The 16,952-nt window shown below is 43.7% G+C and overlaps 1 protein-coding gene across 1 annotated transcript in view; it reads right to left on the bottom strand.

The window, feature by feature from the left end:
• Window positions 1-10,636: 10,636 nt before the first annotated feature.
• The window catches only part of LOC129864977 (staphylococcal nuclease domain-containing protein 1-like), a 134,135-nt gene continuing 127,819 nt past the window's right edge, over window positions 10,637-16,952 (bottom strand). Inside the window, exons 7-8 of the mRNA XM_055937340.1 lie at window positions 15,205-15,249; window positions 10,637-11,665 (exon numbers count right to left, since the gene is read on the bottom strand). Of these exons, the coding sequence (XP_055793315.1) occupies window positions 11,594-11,665; window positions 15,205-15,249 (117 nt within the window). The 3' untranslated portion in view covers window positions 10,637-11,593. The remainder of the gene's footprint in view (window positions 11,666-15,204; window positions 15,250-16,952) is intronic.

Here is a 16,952-nt window from a genome sequence, read left to right as displayed (position 1 = left end):
ACCCTCCCCACCCAAAAAGGCACATCCAGCAACTCTCTTCCCACCATAGTGGAGGACACGCCACAGGAGGAGAGCGACCCCCTCAGTGCAGAGCAGGCTCAGGCCCTCCTCACCACCATGGCTGCCATGAGGGATGAGTTCACCAAACTGGAGGGGGAGGTGGTCCTGCTCAGGGAGAGCGTGAGCAAGCAGCAACCAGACAACCACACCTTAGAGGAGCTGCTAACCAAGGTGAGGACAGAGCAGGACAGCAGCCTTGCAACACAGCTGAAAGAGGTTCAGCAAGAGAGAGACGGGCTCAAGAGAGAGCTGGCTGATCTAACACAGGAGGTGAGAGAGCTCCAAAAAGACAGGCAGAGCAGCAATAAGGAGCTGACCACACTAAGAGAGGAGCTGCAGGAGAGAAAGAGAGCAGAGGACAGGCTGCAGGAGCAGATAGATTACCACCCTATGACCTGCCCTCACACAGCAGAGGAGCCCAGCTCAACCAGCCAGACTTCCCCAGCCCTGCCTGCTGCACCCCTCCTCCTCAACCCACAGAACAGCCTCCCACTGACAGTGGCACCGACACAGGCCAGCCACACCCCAGCTCCAACACCCACCAGCCCCCACTCTGCCCCCCCCCCAGTCCAGAAGAAACACTGGCTGGCATCGTCCTGTTAATGGACTCAAATGGGAAGTATGTCCAGGAGAAGAAACTTTTCCCTAGACACAAAACGAGAAAGGTGCGGTGCCCAACAACGCAAAGTGCCATGGAGCTGCTTGATAAGGCCCATCTCGGGTCGCCAAGCCACATAATTATACATACCGGAAGCAACGACCTGCATGCTCAGCAGGAGAGGGTGGCGACTTCACTACGGGGAGTGATTGAGAAGGCCTCCGCAATCTTCCCCAACTCAAGAATCATAGTGTCAACCCTTCTACAGAGGAGGGACTTCCACCCTGCCACAATCCAAAGAATAAACGCCAGCCTATCCCGGGACTGTGCCCTGCGACCCAATGTACACCTGGCCCACCATCCCACCCTCGATCTGGACTGTCTCTATGACCATGTTCACCTGTACAGGGAGACAGTCCCCATCTTTGCCAAGACTCTCAAGGACGTCGCTTTAAACCGCAGCCCGACCTGTCCACCCAGGAACAGCGGAGCAATTTCCACCCCTCCGAGATCACCGACACAACACCCCGGACCAGCACCCTGGACCCCCCAGCCACGACCACAGCACCACCAACCTCAATGCCCACCACAGCCAGCGCAGCACAGACCACCCCAGCCCAGCTTCAGAGCCACCCAGATGAGGCCTACCACCCCCCTCCTCCCCACCGCAGACCCACACCTGGAGGAGCCACAGCCCAGCAGGCAGAGCTACGCACAGGCTGTGAGAGGAGCAACTGGCCCAGCCCCCACCAACCAAATGAGTGACATTAAACAAATGCTGAGTCTACTATGCTCACATGTGATAGGCCGAGGGTCATGGTAAGATGAGCACAAGAACACCACCATCCTCACACTACACCCACCCAAGTAGCATGACACAAATTCTTGTGTCATCATCTTAAATGATAAACAAATCACATTTGCAAAATAATAGTTTACTTTAATTGAAAAATCCTGTTAATGGTTCTTCTTGGATTGTGAATGTTTGTCTCATTTTGAAAGGTAAAGAAAAGAGAGAAAAAAAAAGAAAAGTTATGAAGTCTTTTTACGTTGCATGTTGGAATTTACAAGGATTGAAGTCCTCTGCTTTTGGGCTAAAGAGCAGAAACCCAGACTTCCTGAAAGAAATTGATGATGTTGATATTGTAGTACTACAGGAAACATGGTGCAGAGGTGATGTTTCCACTGGCTGTCCACTAGGTTATAGGGAGATAATCATACCATCCACTAAATTAAAAGGAATCAAACAGGGCAGAGACTGAGGGGGAATGCTAATATGGTATAAATCTGAACTAATTAATTCAATCGAATTGATCAAAACAGGAGAATTCTTTATCTGGTTAAAAATCAACAAGGAGGCTATCTTGACAGATAAAAACGTCTTCCTCTGTGCCACATACATTCCCCCCTCAGAGTCACCCTACTTCAATGAAGAGAGCTTCTCTATTCTAGAGGGAGAGATTAGTCACTTTCAGGCCCAAGGCAACGTACTGGTCTGTGGAGACCTGAATGCTAGAACAGCAGAAGAACAAGACACTATTAACAGTCATGGGGATAAACACCTACCAGGAAGCAATAACCTTTCCCTCCCCACATACCCCCACAGAAACAACTATGACAAAGTGAAAAACAAAAACGGAGTACAGCTCCTGAGGCTCTGTCGAACACTGGGTCTGTACATAGTCAATGGCAGGCTGAGAGGAGACTCTTTTGGTAGGTACACCTACAGCTCATCCCTTGGCAGCAGCACTGTAGACTACTTCCTCACCGACCTAAACCCAGAGTCTCTCAGAGCCTTCACAGTCAGCCCACTAACACCTCTCTCAGACCACAGTAAAATCACAGTGTATCTGAGAAGAGCAGAACCCAACCATGAAGCATCACGGCCCAATAAATTACATGGTACTAAACAAGCCTATAGATGGAGTGCAAACAGTACAGACATCTACCAAAAAGCAATTAGTAGCCAAAAAATACAATCTCTCCTGGACAACTTTTTAGCCTTAACATTCTCCTTCAGCAATGAAGGTGTAAATTTGGCCGTTAGAAACATAAACTTTATATTTGACAAATTAGCCTCCTTGGCTAATCTAAAGAAGCATAAGAGCAAACCAAAAATAACAGATAATGAAAAATGGTTTGATAATGATTGCAAAAATCTAAGAAAGTCATTGAGAAATATATCTAATCAAAAACACAGAGAACCAGACAACAAAAATATACGCCTTCAATATGGGGAAACACTGAAGCAATACAAACGCACTCTAAGAACAAAAAAGGAACAGCACATTAGAAATCAGTTGGATGGAATTGAGGAATCCATAGAATCAAACCACTTCTGGGAGAATTGGAATAAATTAAACAAACCTCATCATGAGGAATTGGCTATCCAAAATGGGGATATGTGGAGAAATCACTTTGCAAACCTCTACAGCAATATAACAAAGAGCCCAGAACAAAAAGATATACAAGAAAAATTACAAATCCTTGAATTAGCAGTCAAAGACTATCAGAATCCTGTAGATACCCCAATTACAGAAGAAGAATTATTGGAAAAACTATGCAATCTCCAACCCAAAAAGGCCTGTGGTGCTGATGGTATTTTAAATGAAATGATCAAATATACAGACCACAAATTCAAATTGGCTATACTCAAACTCTTCAACATTATCCTCACTGCAGGTATTTTCCCCGATATTTGGAACCAGGGATTGATCACACCAATCTATAAAAATGGAGACAAATTTGACCCAAATAATTACAGAGGAATTTGCGTTAACAGCAACTTGGGGAAAATTCTATGCAGTATTATAAATAGCAGACTACATCATTTCCTTGACGAACACAACGTCCTGAGCAGAAGCCAGATTGGATTTCTGAAAAATTATCGTACAACAGACCACATTTACACCCTCCACACTCTAATTGATAAACAAGTTAACCAAAACAAAGGCAAAATCTACTCGTGTTTTGTAGATTTCAAGAAAGCATTTGATTCAATTTGGCACGAAGGTCTTTTTTATAAACTAATAGAAAGTGGTATTGGAGGGAAAACATATGATTTTATTAAATCAATGTACACTAAAAACAAATGTGCGGTTAAAATTGGCAACAAGCAAACAGACTTCTTCTCTCAGGGGCGGGGAGTGAAACAGGGTTGCCCAATAAGTCCAACATTATTTAACATCTACATTAATGAATTGGCAAAAACATTAGAAGAATCGGCAGCACCTGGTATCACCCTACACAACACTGAAATCAAGTGTCTGCTGTACGCAGATGACCTGGTGCTGCTGTCTCCCACTAAAGAGGGGTTACAGCAGCACCTAGATCGTCTTCACAGGTTCTGTCAGACCTGGGCTCTGACCGTTAAACTAAAAAAAACAAATATAATGATATTCCAAAAAAGGTCGGGAAATAAGGATGACAAATATAAATTCTATTTGGACACAGTTCTATTAGAACACACCAAAAACTACACATATCTAGGACTAAATATGAGCAACACAGGTAGCTTTCACATGGCTGTGAATGAGCTGAGAGACAAAGCAAGAAGCGCATTCTATGCCATTAAAAGGAACATCAAAATTAAAATTCCAATTAGAATCTGGCTCAAAATTTTTCAATCAGTTATAGAACCAATTGCTCTATATGGCAGTGAAGTATGGGGTCCACTCTCTAATAATGAATTCACTAAATGGGACAAACATCCAACTGAAATATTGCATGCAGAGTTTTGCAAGTACAAAGAAAAACTCCAAATAACGCATGTAGGGCAGAATTGGGCCAATACCCCCTCCTCATTCGAATATAAAAAAGAGCCATAAAATTTTACAACCATCTAAAAACAAGTGACCCTAAAACATTCCATCACACAGCTCTACAATGTCAAGAGATGAAACCAGAGAAGAGTCCCCTCAGCCAGCTGGTTCTGAGGCTCAGTTCACCAACCCAAACCAACCCCATAGAGCCTCGGGACAGCCCTCAGAAAATCTGGCCCAACCAAATCATCACAAAACAAAAAGAAAAATATATAACCTATTGGAAAGACACCACAAAAAATCTAAGTAAACTTCAATGCTATTTGGCTCTAAACAGACAGTACATGGTGGCAGACTATCTGACCACTGTGACTGATAGAAAACTGAGGAAAACATTGACTAGGTACGGACTCAGTGAGCACCGTCTGGCTATAGAGACCGGTCGTCACAGACAAACCTGGCTGCCCAGAGAGGACAGGCTGTGCTCACTCTGCTCCAGAGGAGAGGTAGAGACAGAGGTGCATTTCCTACTACACTGTGACAAATACTCAGACCTAAGAGCATATTTCTTTCCCAAAATTATAACTCAATACAAAGAATTTGAAACTATAAAAGATGAAGAAAAAATCAAATATTTATTGGGTGAAAAGCCAAAATGTGCAGTTTTGGCAGCCAAATATGTGTCCTCCTGCCACAACCTGAGGGACAGCCAGTGAAAAATGCAAAGTAATATTGATAATATTTCCCATTTAGCTTAGTTTTGTTTTGTCTTTCATACCAGGTCATATGTCTTCTCAAGTCATATTGACACTGGTCTACTACTGTTGCTTTAATTTATTGTTGTTCTGATTAATATTGTTGTTGTAGTTGTTGTTAATGGTAATCCCATGTCCACTACTACTGTTATTATTGCTGTTGGTCCCACCATTTATTTATATATAAATATATATATATATTTTGTATATATATACATATATATTTTATTTTTATTTTTCGATATGTATACTTTGACAATGTAAGTAATAACGAACCTACCATGTCAATAAAGTCAATTGAATTGAATTGAATTGAATAGAATAGTAGAACAGAGCACAAGAGAGAAGACTTGAAAACGAGAGAGAATAGAATAGTAGAACAGAGCACAAGAGAGAAGACTTGAAAACGAGAGAGAATAGAATAGTAGAACAGAGCACAAGAGAGAAGACTTGAAAACGAGAGAGAATAGAATAGTAGAACAGAGCACAAGAGAGAAGACTTGAAAACGAGAGAGAATAGAATAGTAGAACAGAGCACAAGAGAGAAGACTTGAAAACGAGAGAGAATAGAATAGTAGAACAGAGCACAAGAGAGAAGACTTGAAAACGAGAGAGAATAGAATAGTAGAACAGAGCACAAAAGAGAAGACTTGAAAACGAGAGAGAATAGAATAGTAGAACAGAGCACAAGAGAGAAAGGTAGAAAACAAGATGACAAAGAGAAAGAGGATACAGATGAATAGAGTAGTAGAACAGAGTCCAAGAGACAGCAATAGAGGGAATGAGGGAGAGAATAATACTGTATTTCACCTTGACTTGAGACATAAACCCCGCTCTGTACACGGAACGAGACCTGACTGCAGACAGAGGGATTGTCAGCTTACCAAATCTACAAATCAACCTACAATCACATCATTCATTCCTTTGCGGTTAAGGCTAGCGTTTGTTTAAAGTGCACGGCCCCATTAAAACAAATCTTTGAAGGATTCAAAGACGTTTCACCTTTCGCTTGAATCGTGTACTTGAGGGAGTGTATGGAAATATTCTGCCTTGAAGCTTAATACAGAACATTCAGAAATAATACAGAAACATGTTTAATTCAGATACCATACTTGGAGAATGCTGGCTTTATGAGGGAAAATTCCTCCTTAATTATTCCATGGTAAACAGGACAAGCTCATGAACTTATTTAATTACTCTTAATAATAAGAGCGTTATGTAGAGACTGATTGGACAAATCCATCTGTGGCACACGACGACTAGGGGCTGCATCCCAAATGGCACCCTACTCCCTATATAGTGCACTGGTTTTTTACCAGATCCCAATGGGGCCTGCTCAAACGTAGTGCACTAAATAGGGAACCATTTGGGATGCATCTATAGGACGGATGGGAACACTCCCAGGTTGGAGGGTTTACAGTTGGTTAAATACAGAGATTGTGGGATAGTGAGGAATCTGTGGCTCATCTGACCAGTGGAGCACACTTCCCTTCGATTACAGTACTACCTCAATATCTCAGTGCACTGTTGTGTTCTGGTGTGGTTGCTGGGGATTTTGTGAATGAATTATTTCTCCCAACCGTGTGGGTGGGTTGTGTAGGCAGACATACAGAGGTGTTTGGTGGGTTCAGTGGCCTTGAATGTGTGTCACTGATAGGTGGAAACAACATCAACAACATTGATCAAGGGCACATCCACAGATTTTTCACCTAGTCGGCTTGGGGATTCAAACCAGCGACCTTTCGGTTACTGTCCCACCGCGCTAGGCTACCTCCCACCATACAATCACATACATGACATGGTAATGACTGCACAACACACACCGAGGCCTAGATTCAGTCAGCATCGAGGAAGAGTCGCACTATCGCGTGATTGAAATGTGTTCGCGGACACAGCATTCACGGAACACGTTGCACCTGTCAGACTCGGCTTAATGAAAAATCCACTTTAAATTTCAATCGCACTATAACACAGATCTTCCGCAATAAGGGTTGAATCCAAAACTTACTTTGTGCAGCGGTGAGAACATCCATGTGAGCATGTTAAATATCCATCCATAGGTTGATTTTAACTTCACTCGTGGTTGCCGTATTAGGAAAGATAACTTCACCTAAAGTTGTGGTGCACCAACCAACATGGAAGGCATTATTTACAAAGGGCTTCGAGTAGTGAAAAAGTTAGTACGACTCTGACTCGAGGCTGAAAAGTTAGAAGTAGTAAGACTTTAAAACTAGGGACTCTCCAAAGTAAATCAGACATTATTTACAAAAACTCTCTATGACCACTGGTGCATTCTAGGATGAACCGAACACACACGTCAAAACCACGGTCCACAGAGGACCACGCTTTCATTAGTCTGAAGAAAAAACTACAATCTGCTCCCAAACATATTTCAGCTCTGAATTATTGAATAGGTTTCATTCTCCCTCCAAAACGCCTCGAATGAGAAACATGCTTTGGGCTCATGAAAAATACATATTTGCTCCTCTCACTCTTTTGTCTTTTGTTCGGAGCAAAGTCATAGATTTTTTTAAATTTACTTTTGTCTCTGAGTTTTTGTCGCCCTTTCACAGGAAATGTAAACTCTTCCTGCGTTTGAACTTCACGGAAATGTCATTTCCTTCAATGGAAACAAAGACTTCATTGATGGGTTTTGTTCTGGAACTAGATCAGTTGACAGACACGGGGAAGATTGCTTTATCATTGTAGATAGTTGTTGATGCAGTTAGAATGAGAGGTTCAGGGAAGTATCAATGTCTCGGCTCAAACAACGCTGCTGACAAACCATCCTCATTATCTCGCTCTAATATCTATTTACTCCGTCTCGCCTCCGATCCAAACGCATTACCTTGACTCCAAACGCTACCCAAATAATGCATAGGCAGAGAGAGGAAGATGACAGTACAGATTTGTGTTGAGACTCCAAAGCCCTACAAGTGTAGAGCCAACATCGGATTGTTGAATGTCTCACCACTTACTCCACAAGGTCTCTGCAAGCCCTAGAGCAAGCACTTCTTACTAGTACTCTACAGCACTGTAACGTATTGAGAAATCTGCAGTTTGGGCTTGATGATTGCTGGGATTCTTTCCATGAATTTGTGTTGAAATAAAAAAAGCCCTACAGGTGTAAAAATGTAGCTAGAAATTCTCAACTTACTTCACTACAAGACCTAGAAAGAACTTTGTTCCCTTCAGCACTGCAATATATTGAGGCATTCTTCTGCAATTTGGCAGTTGTTGACAACTGAGACTCTCTCAAGTCAATACCAGTATGTCTATAACTGTAATACACAATCTTACCATGCTTCAGCCTCCAATAATCTCCAACGACCACCATTTGGAGAAGACCTAACTACCTAACCTACTACCTAACTACCTAACCTACTACCTAACTACCTAACCTACTGGCTAACTACCTAACCTACTACCTAACTACCTAACCTACTACCTAACTACCTAACCTACTGGCTAACTACCTAACCTACTACCTAACTACCTAACCTACTACCTAACTACCTAACCTACTGGCTAACTACCTAACCTACTACCTAACTACCTAACCTACTACCGAACCTACTACCTAACCTACTACCTAACTACCTAACCTACTACCTAACCTACTGGCTAACCCTTTAGCTCCACTCCTCCTCCCTCCACAACCTGGGGGTAGACGTAATGTAGTAAATGTACATCTGGTACACTCCAATTAGTATGATATGTTACGTTTAATATGTGGATGTACACCAAACATTTCGTATGATATGTTAGGAATTACAATTCATACAATATGTTATGAATTTGCATAACGTAAGATATGTTGCAAATTACAATTTGTTGTGGCTAACGTTAGCTAAGTGGCTAATGTTAGCTAGGTCGTTAATGTTAGCTAGGCTAGGGGTTAGGTGTTAAGGTTAGGGGAAGGGTTAGTTAACATGCTAAGTAGTTGCAAAGTAGCTAAAAAGTAGCAATTAGTTGCAAAGTTTCTAATTATCTAAAATTGTCCGTGATGAGTGTCGAACATGCAACCTTTGGGTTGCTAGACGTTTGCATCATACGCCAACCATCCACCATACGTTTGTTTTTTGCCTTAAGTAATCCTCTGTTTTATGTAACCATACCAAACATATCATACTAATTTAAGTGTCCCGGGTGTATATTTACTATGTTACGTCTAGTCAGTGAGACCAGGCTGCCCTCCATCAGGTGCCCTAATAGACATCTCATCAGTCTGGAGGAGCAGCCAGGCGTGAAAAGAATGGTGCCTGTAAAAGAGAGAGAGAGAAAGAGAGAGAGTGAGAAAAGAGAAGTAGGCTTTTTAAAGCATAGTTAGACTCAGCAGGTGACTCAACTGGCTGAAGAAGGCAACATGTGACAGAGCTCATAATTGCCCTTGGAGCATATTGCCTCATCTTGCCATCCCATCATTTGTGCCAGTCACTTGTGATAAATTAATAAAGCCATCTCTGATTTTTGCTAAATGAGTAAGGCCTTGCCTGATTGGTTGGCGGGGCAGGAAATGAAGACTGGTGTCTAAACGGATCCCCTCCTCTGAGGTACTTGTGTATATCTAATGGGATCTAAAATTGGACAAAGGTGTCAGGTCCTCTTAGGAGGTGGGTGTGTGAACCACATGGATCTCTGGTTGAAGACACTTGAGGGTAATAGTGGAGGGAACGACAACACTGCAGCTAAGCTTTTGTTTCACGTCTTCAGATGAATGTACTAATTGGAAGTGGCTCTGGATAAGAGTGTCTGCTGAATGACAAATGTAAACGGAGCTCTAAAAGACTTGATTTAACTGATAATGCTCTTCAATAACTAAAGACTATTGAACACCTTGTGGATTTAATAGCTGAATCAGTTGTTCCTTTTGGCATGAAACAAAACCATGCGCCCACTGCAGTTCTCCAGGACCAGAGTTGTTGTACAATGATGTGATCGAGCTATGAACAGATTATCATAAAATGTGTACACAAAACTCTATGCATGGCAACATTTACATATCCAAGGTGTAACATTTATTTTTGCATTCAAAATGCTGTGTAGTCAAAACTTCAACTTGTACTTGAGTCGTTGCTCAACCTACGTAGTGTCTGAACTGATGCTAATAAATGTGACACTAACCAGCCACTTCTGTTAAAATATATCTAGTACAGTCGCGTGTGCTGTGTCAGTCTGTGGTAACAACCGCTTATTTAAGATGCAAATGAGATCAAGGTGTGTAAGAGTCTTTTAAATGTAAGAGGTGCCCTACCAAAAGTAGCACTGGTACTTTTAAGTCCTTTGAGTAGAACTAGGATGCCATAGCCTGGTAAAACCATACTGAAAGCTGCGCTCAGCATGATTGAATGGGGAGCGCAGCATCCGGTCTGGTTTACACCAGGCTAAGGACATTAACAATCCTTGGTGAAATCTAGCAGCTTTCACTGTTTGGTGATTTCATTCCAGTAACAACAACATGCTTTTTAATCATTTGCTCATTTTTATTCAGCAGAACTTTTTAATACAACGACAAGGGCTGTCATAAGGAAACAAATTCAAACACTGTTTCTGCTACGGCATACAGAGACAGAGAGAGAGAGAGAGAGAGAGAGATCATCATGTCACCATCATATGTAAACATTACAGAAAGAGGGAGGAGGAAGATAAGAAAATGCTGTTTGTCAAGGTGTTCTGGCCACGAGAGAGAAGAAAGACGAGAATAAAACACTCCCAACATAAACGTCATTAAACGTCATATGACATAGGTATACATCAAGGACAGAAATAAGCTCGTCCGGTTGGTGTGGCTCTCCAGCTAGCTTTTTAAAATAAACTTCATAAAACAGCATTATTCATTTCTTGTCATTCATTAAGGAAGCGTTTCTCTCTGCAAAAAGCTGTTAATATTAAAAGTGAATGGATCCTCTGCTTAAATCCCCCTTCTCAAGGCCTAGCCCCTTTCCTGTTCAACGGATAGGAGGGATTGGCTGTGGTAGGGATAGGGTAAGGTAGCGATGCACATGATTAGCTGACGTGGGCGCATGACGTCACTAATCAGGAAACGTGTTGAAAGGATGCCATGTTAATTAACGGAGCTCTGCAGCGGGGGGGGGGGACATGATAAGAACAACTGGTAGTGGCTCAGGCAGGGTGGAGAAGAGGAAGGATTGGACAGTCACTGTTTTTATGAGTTCATAGCTATAGCATGCTCTTTCAGAGTCAGGAGGGAGGAGGAGGAGGAGGAGGAGGAGGAAGGGATGCACAGAGTAGCAGGAGAGAGGACCGGAAGGATGAACATGGAATAAAAGGAAGAGAGAGAGTCAATGCTTGTCCTTTATTTTGTTTTATTTTCGTTGAATTGTTTTCTGTCACTTTTTCTCGTCCAATGAGTGCATCTCGTCTTCCGCGTTGGTCTTTGGAATGGCGCCGTGCGTTTTTCATTTTTTTAGTTTGTAGCCAAACTCGTCTGCGTCATCGTCGCGGAAGTCTCCGTAGCGCCAGATGTTGAGCTGAGATAAAACATGAGGCAGAAAAGACTATGAGCGCTTAGTGAATAGCTGACAATAAAATAGACAAGCAACAGTTTCACATTAACCTTCAGTTCAAATGGGAGACTTAGCCTCCCCCTGAGACAGAGAGAGAGACAGAGAGAGAGACAGAGAGAGAGAGACAGAGAGACAGACAGAGAGAGAGACAGCGAGAGAGACAGAGAGAGAGACAGAGAGAGAGAGAGAGAGAGAGACAGAGAGCAAGAGAGAGAGCGAGAGAGAGAGACAGAGAGAGAGAGAGACCGAGAGACAGAGAGCAAGAGACAGAGAGCAAGAGACAGAGAGAGCGAGAGAGGAAGAGGTAGAGACAGGGGCAGGTAGAAAGAGGTTGAAAGGTAGAGAGAGAGAGGTAGAGACAGGGGCAGGTAGACAGAGGTTGAAAGGTAGAGAGAGAGAGGTAGAGACAGGGGCAGGTAGACAGAGGTTGAAAGGTAGATAGAGAGAGAGAGAGAGAGAGAGAGAGAGAGAGAGAGAGAGGTAGAGACAGGGGCAGGTAGACAGAGGTTGAAAGGTAGATAGAGAGAGAGAGAGAGAGAGAGAGAGAGAGAGAGAGAGAGAGAGAGAGAGAGAGAGAGAGAGGTAGAGACAGGGGCAGGTAGACAGAGGTTGAAAGGTAGATAGAGAGAGAGAGAGAGAGAGAGAGAGAGAGAGAGAGAGAGAGAGAGAGAGAGAGAGAGAGAGAGAGGTAGAGACAGGGGCAGGTAGACAGAGGTTGAAAGGTAGATAGAGAGAGAGAGAGAGACAGGGGCAGGTAGACAGAGGTTGAAAGGTAGAGAGAGAGAGGTAAAGAGGTATAGAGAGAACATCAGTGTACTCTCACACCCCAGTGAGAATGAGGGGAGCATCCTCATTTAATCCCCGTCAGACATATCCCTGTTTATTCCCTCTATTCCATTAAATCCACTCCGCTCTGCATCCCTCATCAAGCATCCAAGCCATTTCCTGCTAAACGTTCCGTTTGACGCGCAATGGGAAGGGTGGTGGTAGTGTGTGTGAGGGGGCATTCTAGGTGTGTACGCAATAAGTTGTGTGTGTGTGTGTGTGTGTGAGAGATGTTTCACGACACCAACCAAGGCCCCCTCCTCTCCTCATCAGCAGCGTGTGATCAGCTGTTAACATGACGATTCACAGCCAATTAGCGCCCATGCTAATTTGCGCTAATCGTTAGGAAGCGGCTGCCATGTCGTCAATGTTGTCTTTCCTGTTTCTTTTCCTTTTCCGTCGATGCTTCGTCACTCCTTCCGGCCTTTTGGAGAACTACATCTAATTTACACCAATTTTGCCTGTGATTGGACGATTGTTTGAGCATGGCGTTGTGTGATTGGACAATATGTCAAAGCAGTGAGAGTGTTTGTCTTGTGACTGGCTGTTGGAGAGAACTGTGCCTTCTTGAAGGTCACAGTGTTTAAGGAGGATTAATGCATGCCACCTGTTTACCATAAAGCAGGTAAAACAAGCACCCCAAGATTAGACAAACTAATCTATATAAGTTCATTGGCTATGCTCTTGGGCAAGATACAGTAAACAGTTACTGTATAACTAGGAATATTAGGATTGAGCGGTGTTTTTTTTATTTTTTATTTTTTTTTTTTTTTTTTTTAACCTTTATTTAACTAGGCAAGTCAGTTAAGAACAAATTCTTATTTTCAATGACGGCCTAGGAACAGTGGGTTAACTGCCTGTTCAGGGGCAGAACGACAGATTTGTACCTTGTCAGCTCGGGGATTTGAACTTGCAACCTTCCGGTTACTAGTCCGACGTTCTAACCACTAGGCTACGCTGCCGCCCAGTTTCATTATCCTTGCCATTACACCACACACCTAGAATGCCCCCTCACACACACTACCACCACCCTTCCCATTGCGCGTCAAACGGAACGTTTAGCAGGAAATGGCTTGGATGCTTGATGAGGGATGCAGAGCGGAGTGGATTTAATGGAATAGAGGGAATAAACAGGGATATGTCTGACGGGGATTAAATGAGGATGCTCGTTTGGATTGGTTGCTGTGCTGTGAGCGGACCCTGGGGTGTGTGGGGGCGGGCAAGAGGCCTGGATGCCATCTATCCCTCTCTCCATCCCTTGCTTTCTTTCCATCAGCGTGGGCCTGCACAGATTGTGGGCCAGTGTCCATTTAGGACAGCACTGCCTGCCAATGAGATGTGTAATGTCTTCAGAGAACAGACAGGTGGAGAGGAAGACAGAGGGAGCAGAGAAATGAAGGAGAGCTCCTTTCTTCTACTAGTAGTTGTAATTACAGCTTTGGAAACACCGGTTTCCCTGTCATGCCAATAAAGCTAGGCTGAATTTGTATTGTGTAGAGCGAGCTAGTACGAAACAGGGTGAGAAAAGTGAGTAAGAGGGAGAGAGGTAGAGAGACGTAGAGAGAGGTAGAAAGAGAGAGGGAGCAAGAGACGTAAAGAGGTAGAGAGACGTAGAGAGAGAGAGGGAGAGAGAGAGAGGGAGCAAGAGACATAAAGAGGTAGAGAGACGAAGAGAGAGAGGTAGAGAGAGAGAGGGAGCAAGAGACATAAAGAGGTAGAGAGACGTAGAGAGAGAGGGAGAGAGAGAGAGGGAGCAAGAGACATAAAGAGGTAGAGAGACGAAGAGAGAGAGGTAGAGAGAGAGAGGGAGCAAGAGACATAAAGAGGTAGAGAGACGTAGAGAGAGAGGTAGAGAGAGAGAGCAAGAGACATAAAGAGGTAGAGAGACGTAGAGAGAGAGGTAGTGAGAGAGAGGGAGCAAGAGACATAAAGAGGTAGAGAGACGTAGAGAGAGAGGTAGAGAGAGGGAGGGAGCAAGAGACATAAAGAGGTAGAGAGACGTAGAGAGAGAGGTAGAGCGAGAGGGAGCAAGAGACATAAAGAGGTAGAGAGACGTAGAGAGAGGTAGAGAGAGAAGGAGCAAGAGACATAAAGAGGTAGAGAGAGAGGTAGTGAGAGAGAGGGAGCAAGAGACATAAAGAGGTAGAGAGACGTAGAGAGAGAGAGGGAGAGAGAGAGAGGGAGCAAGAGACATAAAGAGGTAGAGAGACGTAGAGAGAGGTAGAGAGAGAGGTAGTGAGAGAGGGAGCAAGAGACATAAAGAGGTAGAGAGACAAAGAGAGAGAGGTAGTGAGAGAGAGGGAGCAAGAGACATAAAGAGGTAGAGAGACAAAGAGAGAGAGGTAGTGAGAGAGAGGGAGCAAGAGACATAAAGAGGTAGAGAGACGTAGAGAGAGAGGTAGAGAGAGAGAGAGAGGGAGCAAGAGATATAAAGAGGTAGAGAGACAAAGAGAGAGAGGTAGTGAGAGAGAGGGAGCAAGAGACATAAAGAGGTAGAGAGACGTAGAGAGAGAGGTAGTGAGAGAGAGGGAGCAAGAGACGTAAAGAGGTAGAGAGACGTAGAGAGAGAGGTAGAGAGAGAGAGGGAGCAAGAGACGTAAAGAGGTAGAGAGACGTAGAGAGAGAGAGGGAGAGAGAGAGAGGGAGCAAGAGACATAAAGAGGTAGAGAGAAACTTACCCTGGCAGTCTTGGCAGACTCCTGACCGTTGAGATACTCCGTCACCTGAGAGAGAACATGCATTAGTGTTGCAACTAAACCAGACTGAATGCTGTGGAGAGAAACACATAGGGTGCATCTCAACTCTCTAACGTAGCCTCCTCGACTCGTCTCCTTTCCTTCATTGAAAATCGGCTCAGTGCAGATGAATGAGGAGGACACAAGTGGAGGACGCCACTTTAGACTATCAACACGCACCGACAAACACATTCCCACCCATACATTCATAATACACATGTCGACAGGCTTCATTGGTAGCCCTGCATTGCACATGGTAACAACAAAAACAGCTAGGTCATCATCAGATCAATAGGAAACGCGGATGCTAACCGCTAGCCCACGTGCTAACAGCTAACAACAGTGAGCAATCAAGCAAAGTGGCTCTCGTCTATACAGCGAGCTAGCTTTTAGAGCCTTCCTATTTAGCATTTAATTACAATCAAAATGCATTCACGTTTCAGCGTTAGGCTAGCAGGGTAAGAGAGGCGCACTACCTGCCTACACTAGTGATGAAATCAGACCTGTATTGTGATTGTACTGCATCACAAGGGCAGGTGATTAGTCGGCGAGGGCCCTGATAGAGCAGTGAATGGTGGGAATAGAGTCAGGAAGTCAGAATCCTCTAGGATATTGAGGTCTGTAAATGAAGTAGATTGTGCTTGTATATGTGTGTCTATGTCTGGGTCTTGGTTAGGGCTGGGAATGATGATATTAACACGATACTTAGGTGCTGATATGTTATGTAGGGGCGGCAGGTAGCCTAGTGGTTAGAGTGTTGGGCCAGTAACCGAAAGGTTGCTGGATCGAATCCCCGAGCTGACAAGGTAAAAATCTGTCGTTCTGCCCCTGAACAAGGCAGTTAACTGTTCCCCGGTAAGCCGTCATTGTAAATAAGAATTTGTTCTTCACGGACTTGCCTAGTTAAATAAAGGTTAAATAAAATGATCACAATCCTATATGTATTGCGATTCGATACTGTGATTTGTTGTTCCAAACATATTGCTCACCATATGTCTGAGGCAGAGGAACAAGAGAGAGCCATGAGAACACAAGTTTGATCAGTCATGGAAATGTGCTGAAAACAAATTGGCTTCCTACTTAAAAAGAAGATGGAGAACAAGCTATGAAGGAAAATACTGGAGATGTGGTGTGCAGTTACAGCCAACTAGCACAAAAATAATATCATCAAAACAATATGATATATCGTCAAATGTAACTGTAGTGATTTGTCTCCCCATCCTTAGTCTTTGTGTAAGTGTGGGAGATTAGGCTGGCTTGGATAGACAGGATTTTACTTGTGATGCTTCGGCTCAGATAGATATATATATAAATATATATAAAAGAGAGAGAGAGAGACAGAAGAGAGAGAGAGAGACAGTAGAGACAGAGAGAGAGAGAGAGAGAGAGAGACAGAGAGAGAGACAGAAGAGAGAGAGAGAGAGAGACAGTAGAGAGAGAGAGACAGTAGAGAGAGAGAGACAGTAGAAAGAGAGAGAGAGACAGAAGAGAGACAGAAAGAGACAGAAAGAGAGAGACAGAAGAGACAGAGAGACAGAGAGACAGAGAGAGAGAGAGAGAGAGAGAGAGAGAGAGAGAGAGAGAGAGAGAGAGAGAAAATCGGCAGACAGGCAGCGCTGGGCATATTGACCTCTTATTATGCCAGTGTCCATTTAGCCCCATTGACTGAGCCTGACGATGAGTCACAAGAC

Source organism: Salvelinus fontinalis, chromosome 11 (genome assembly GCF_029448725.1).
Source record: "Salvelinus fontinalis isolate EN_2023a chromosome 11, ASM2944872v1, whole genome shotgun sequence".
Classification (NCBI taxonomy): domain Eukaryota; kingdom Metazoa; phylum Chordata; class Actinopteri; order Salmoniformes; family Salmonidae; genus Salvelinus; species Salvelinus fontinalis.
The sequence above is the reverse complement of the archived record's forward strand: the minus strand, read 5'-3'. Positions and strand labels throughout refer to the sequence as shown.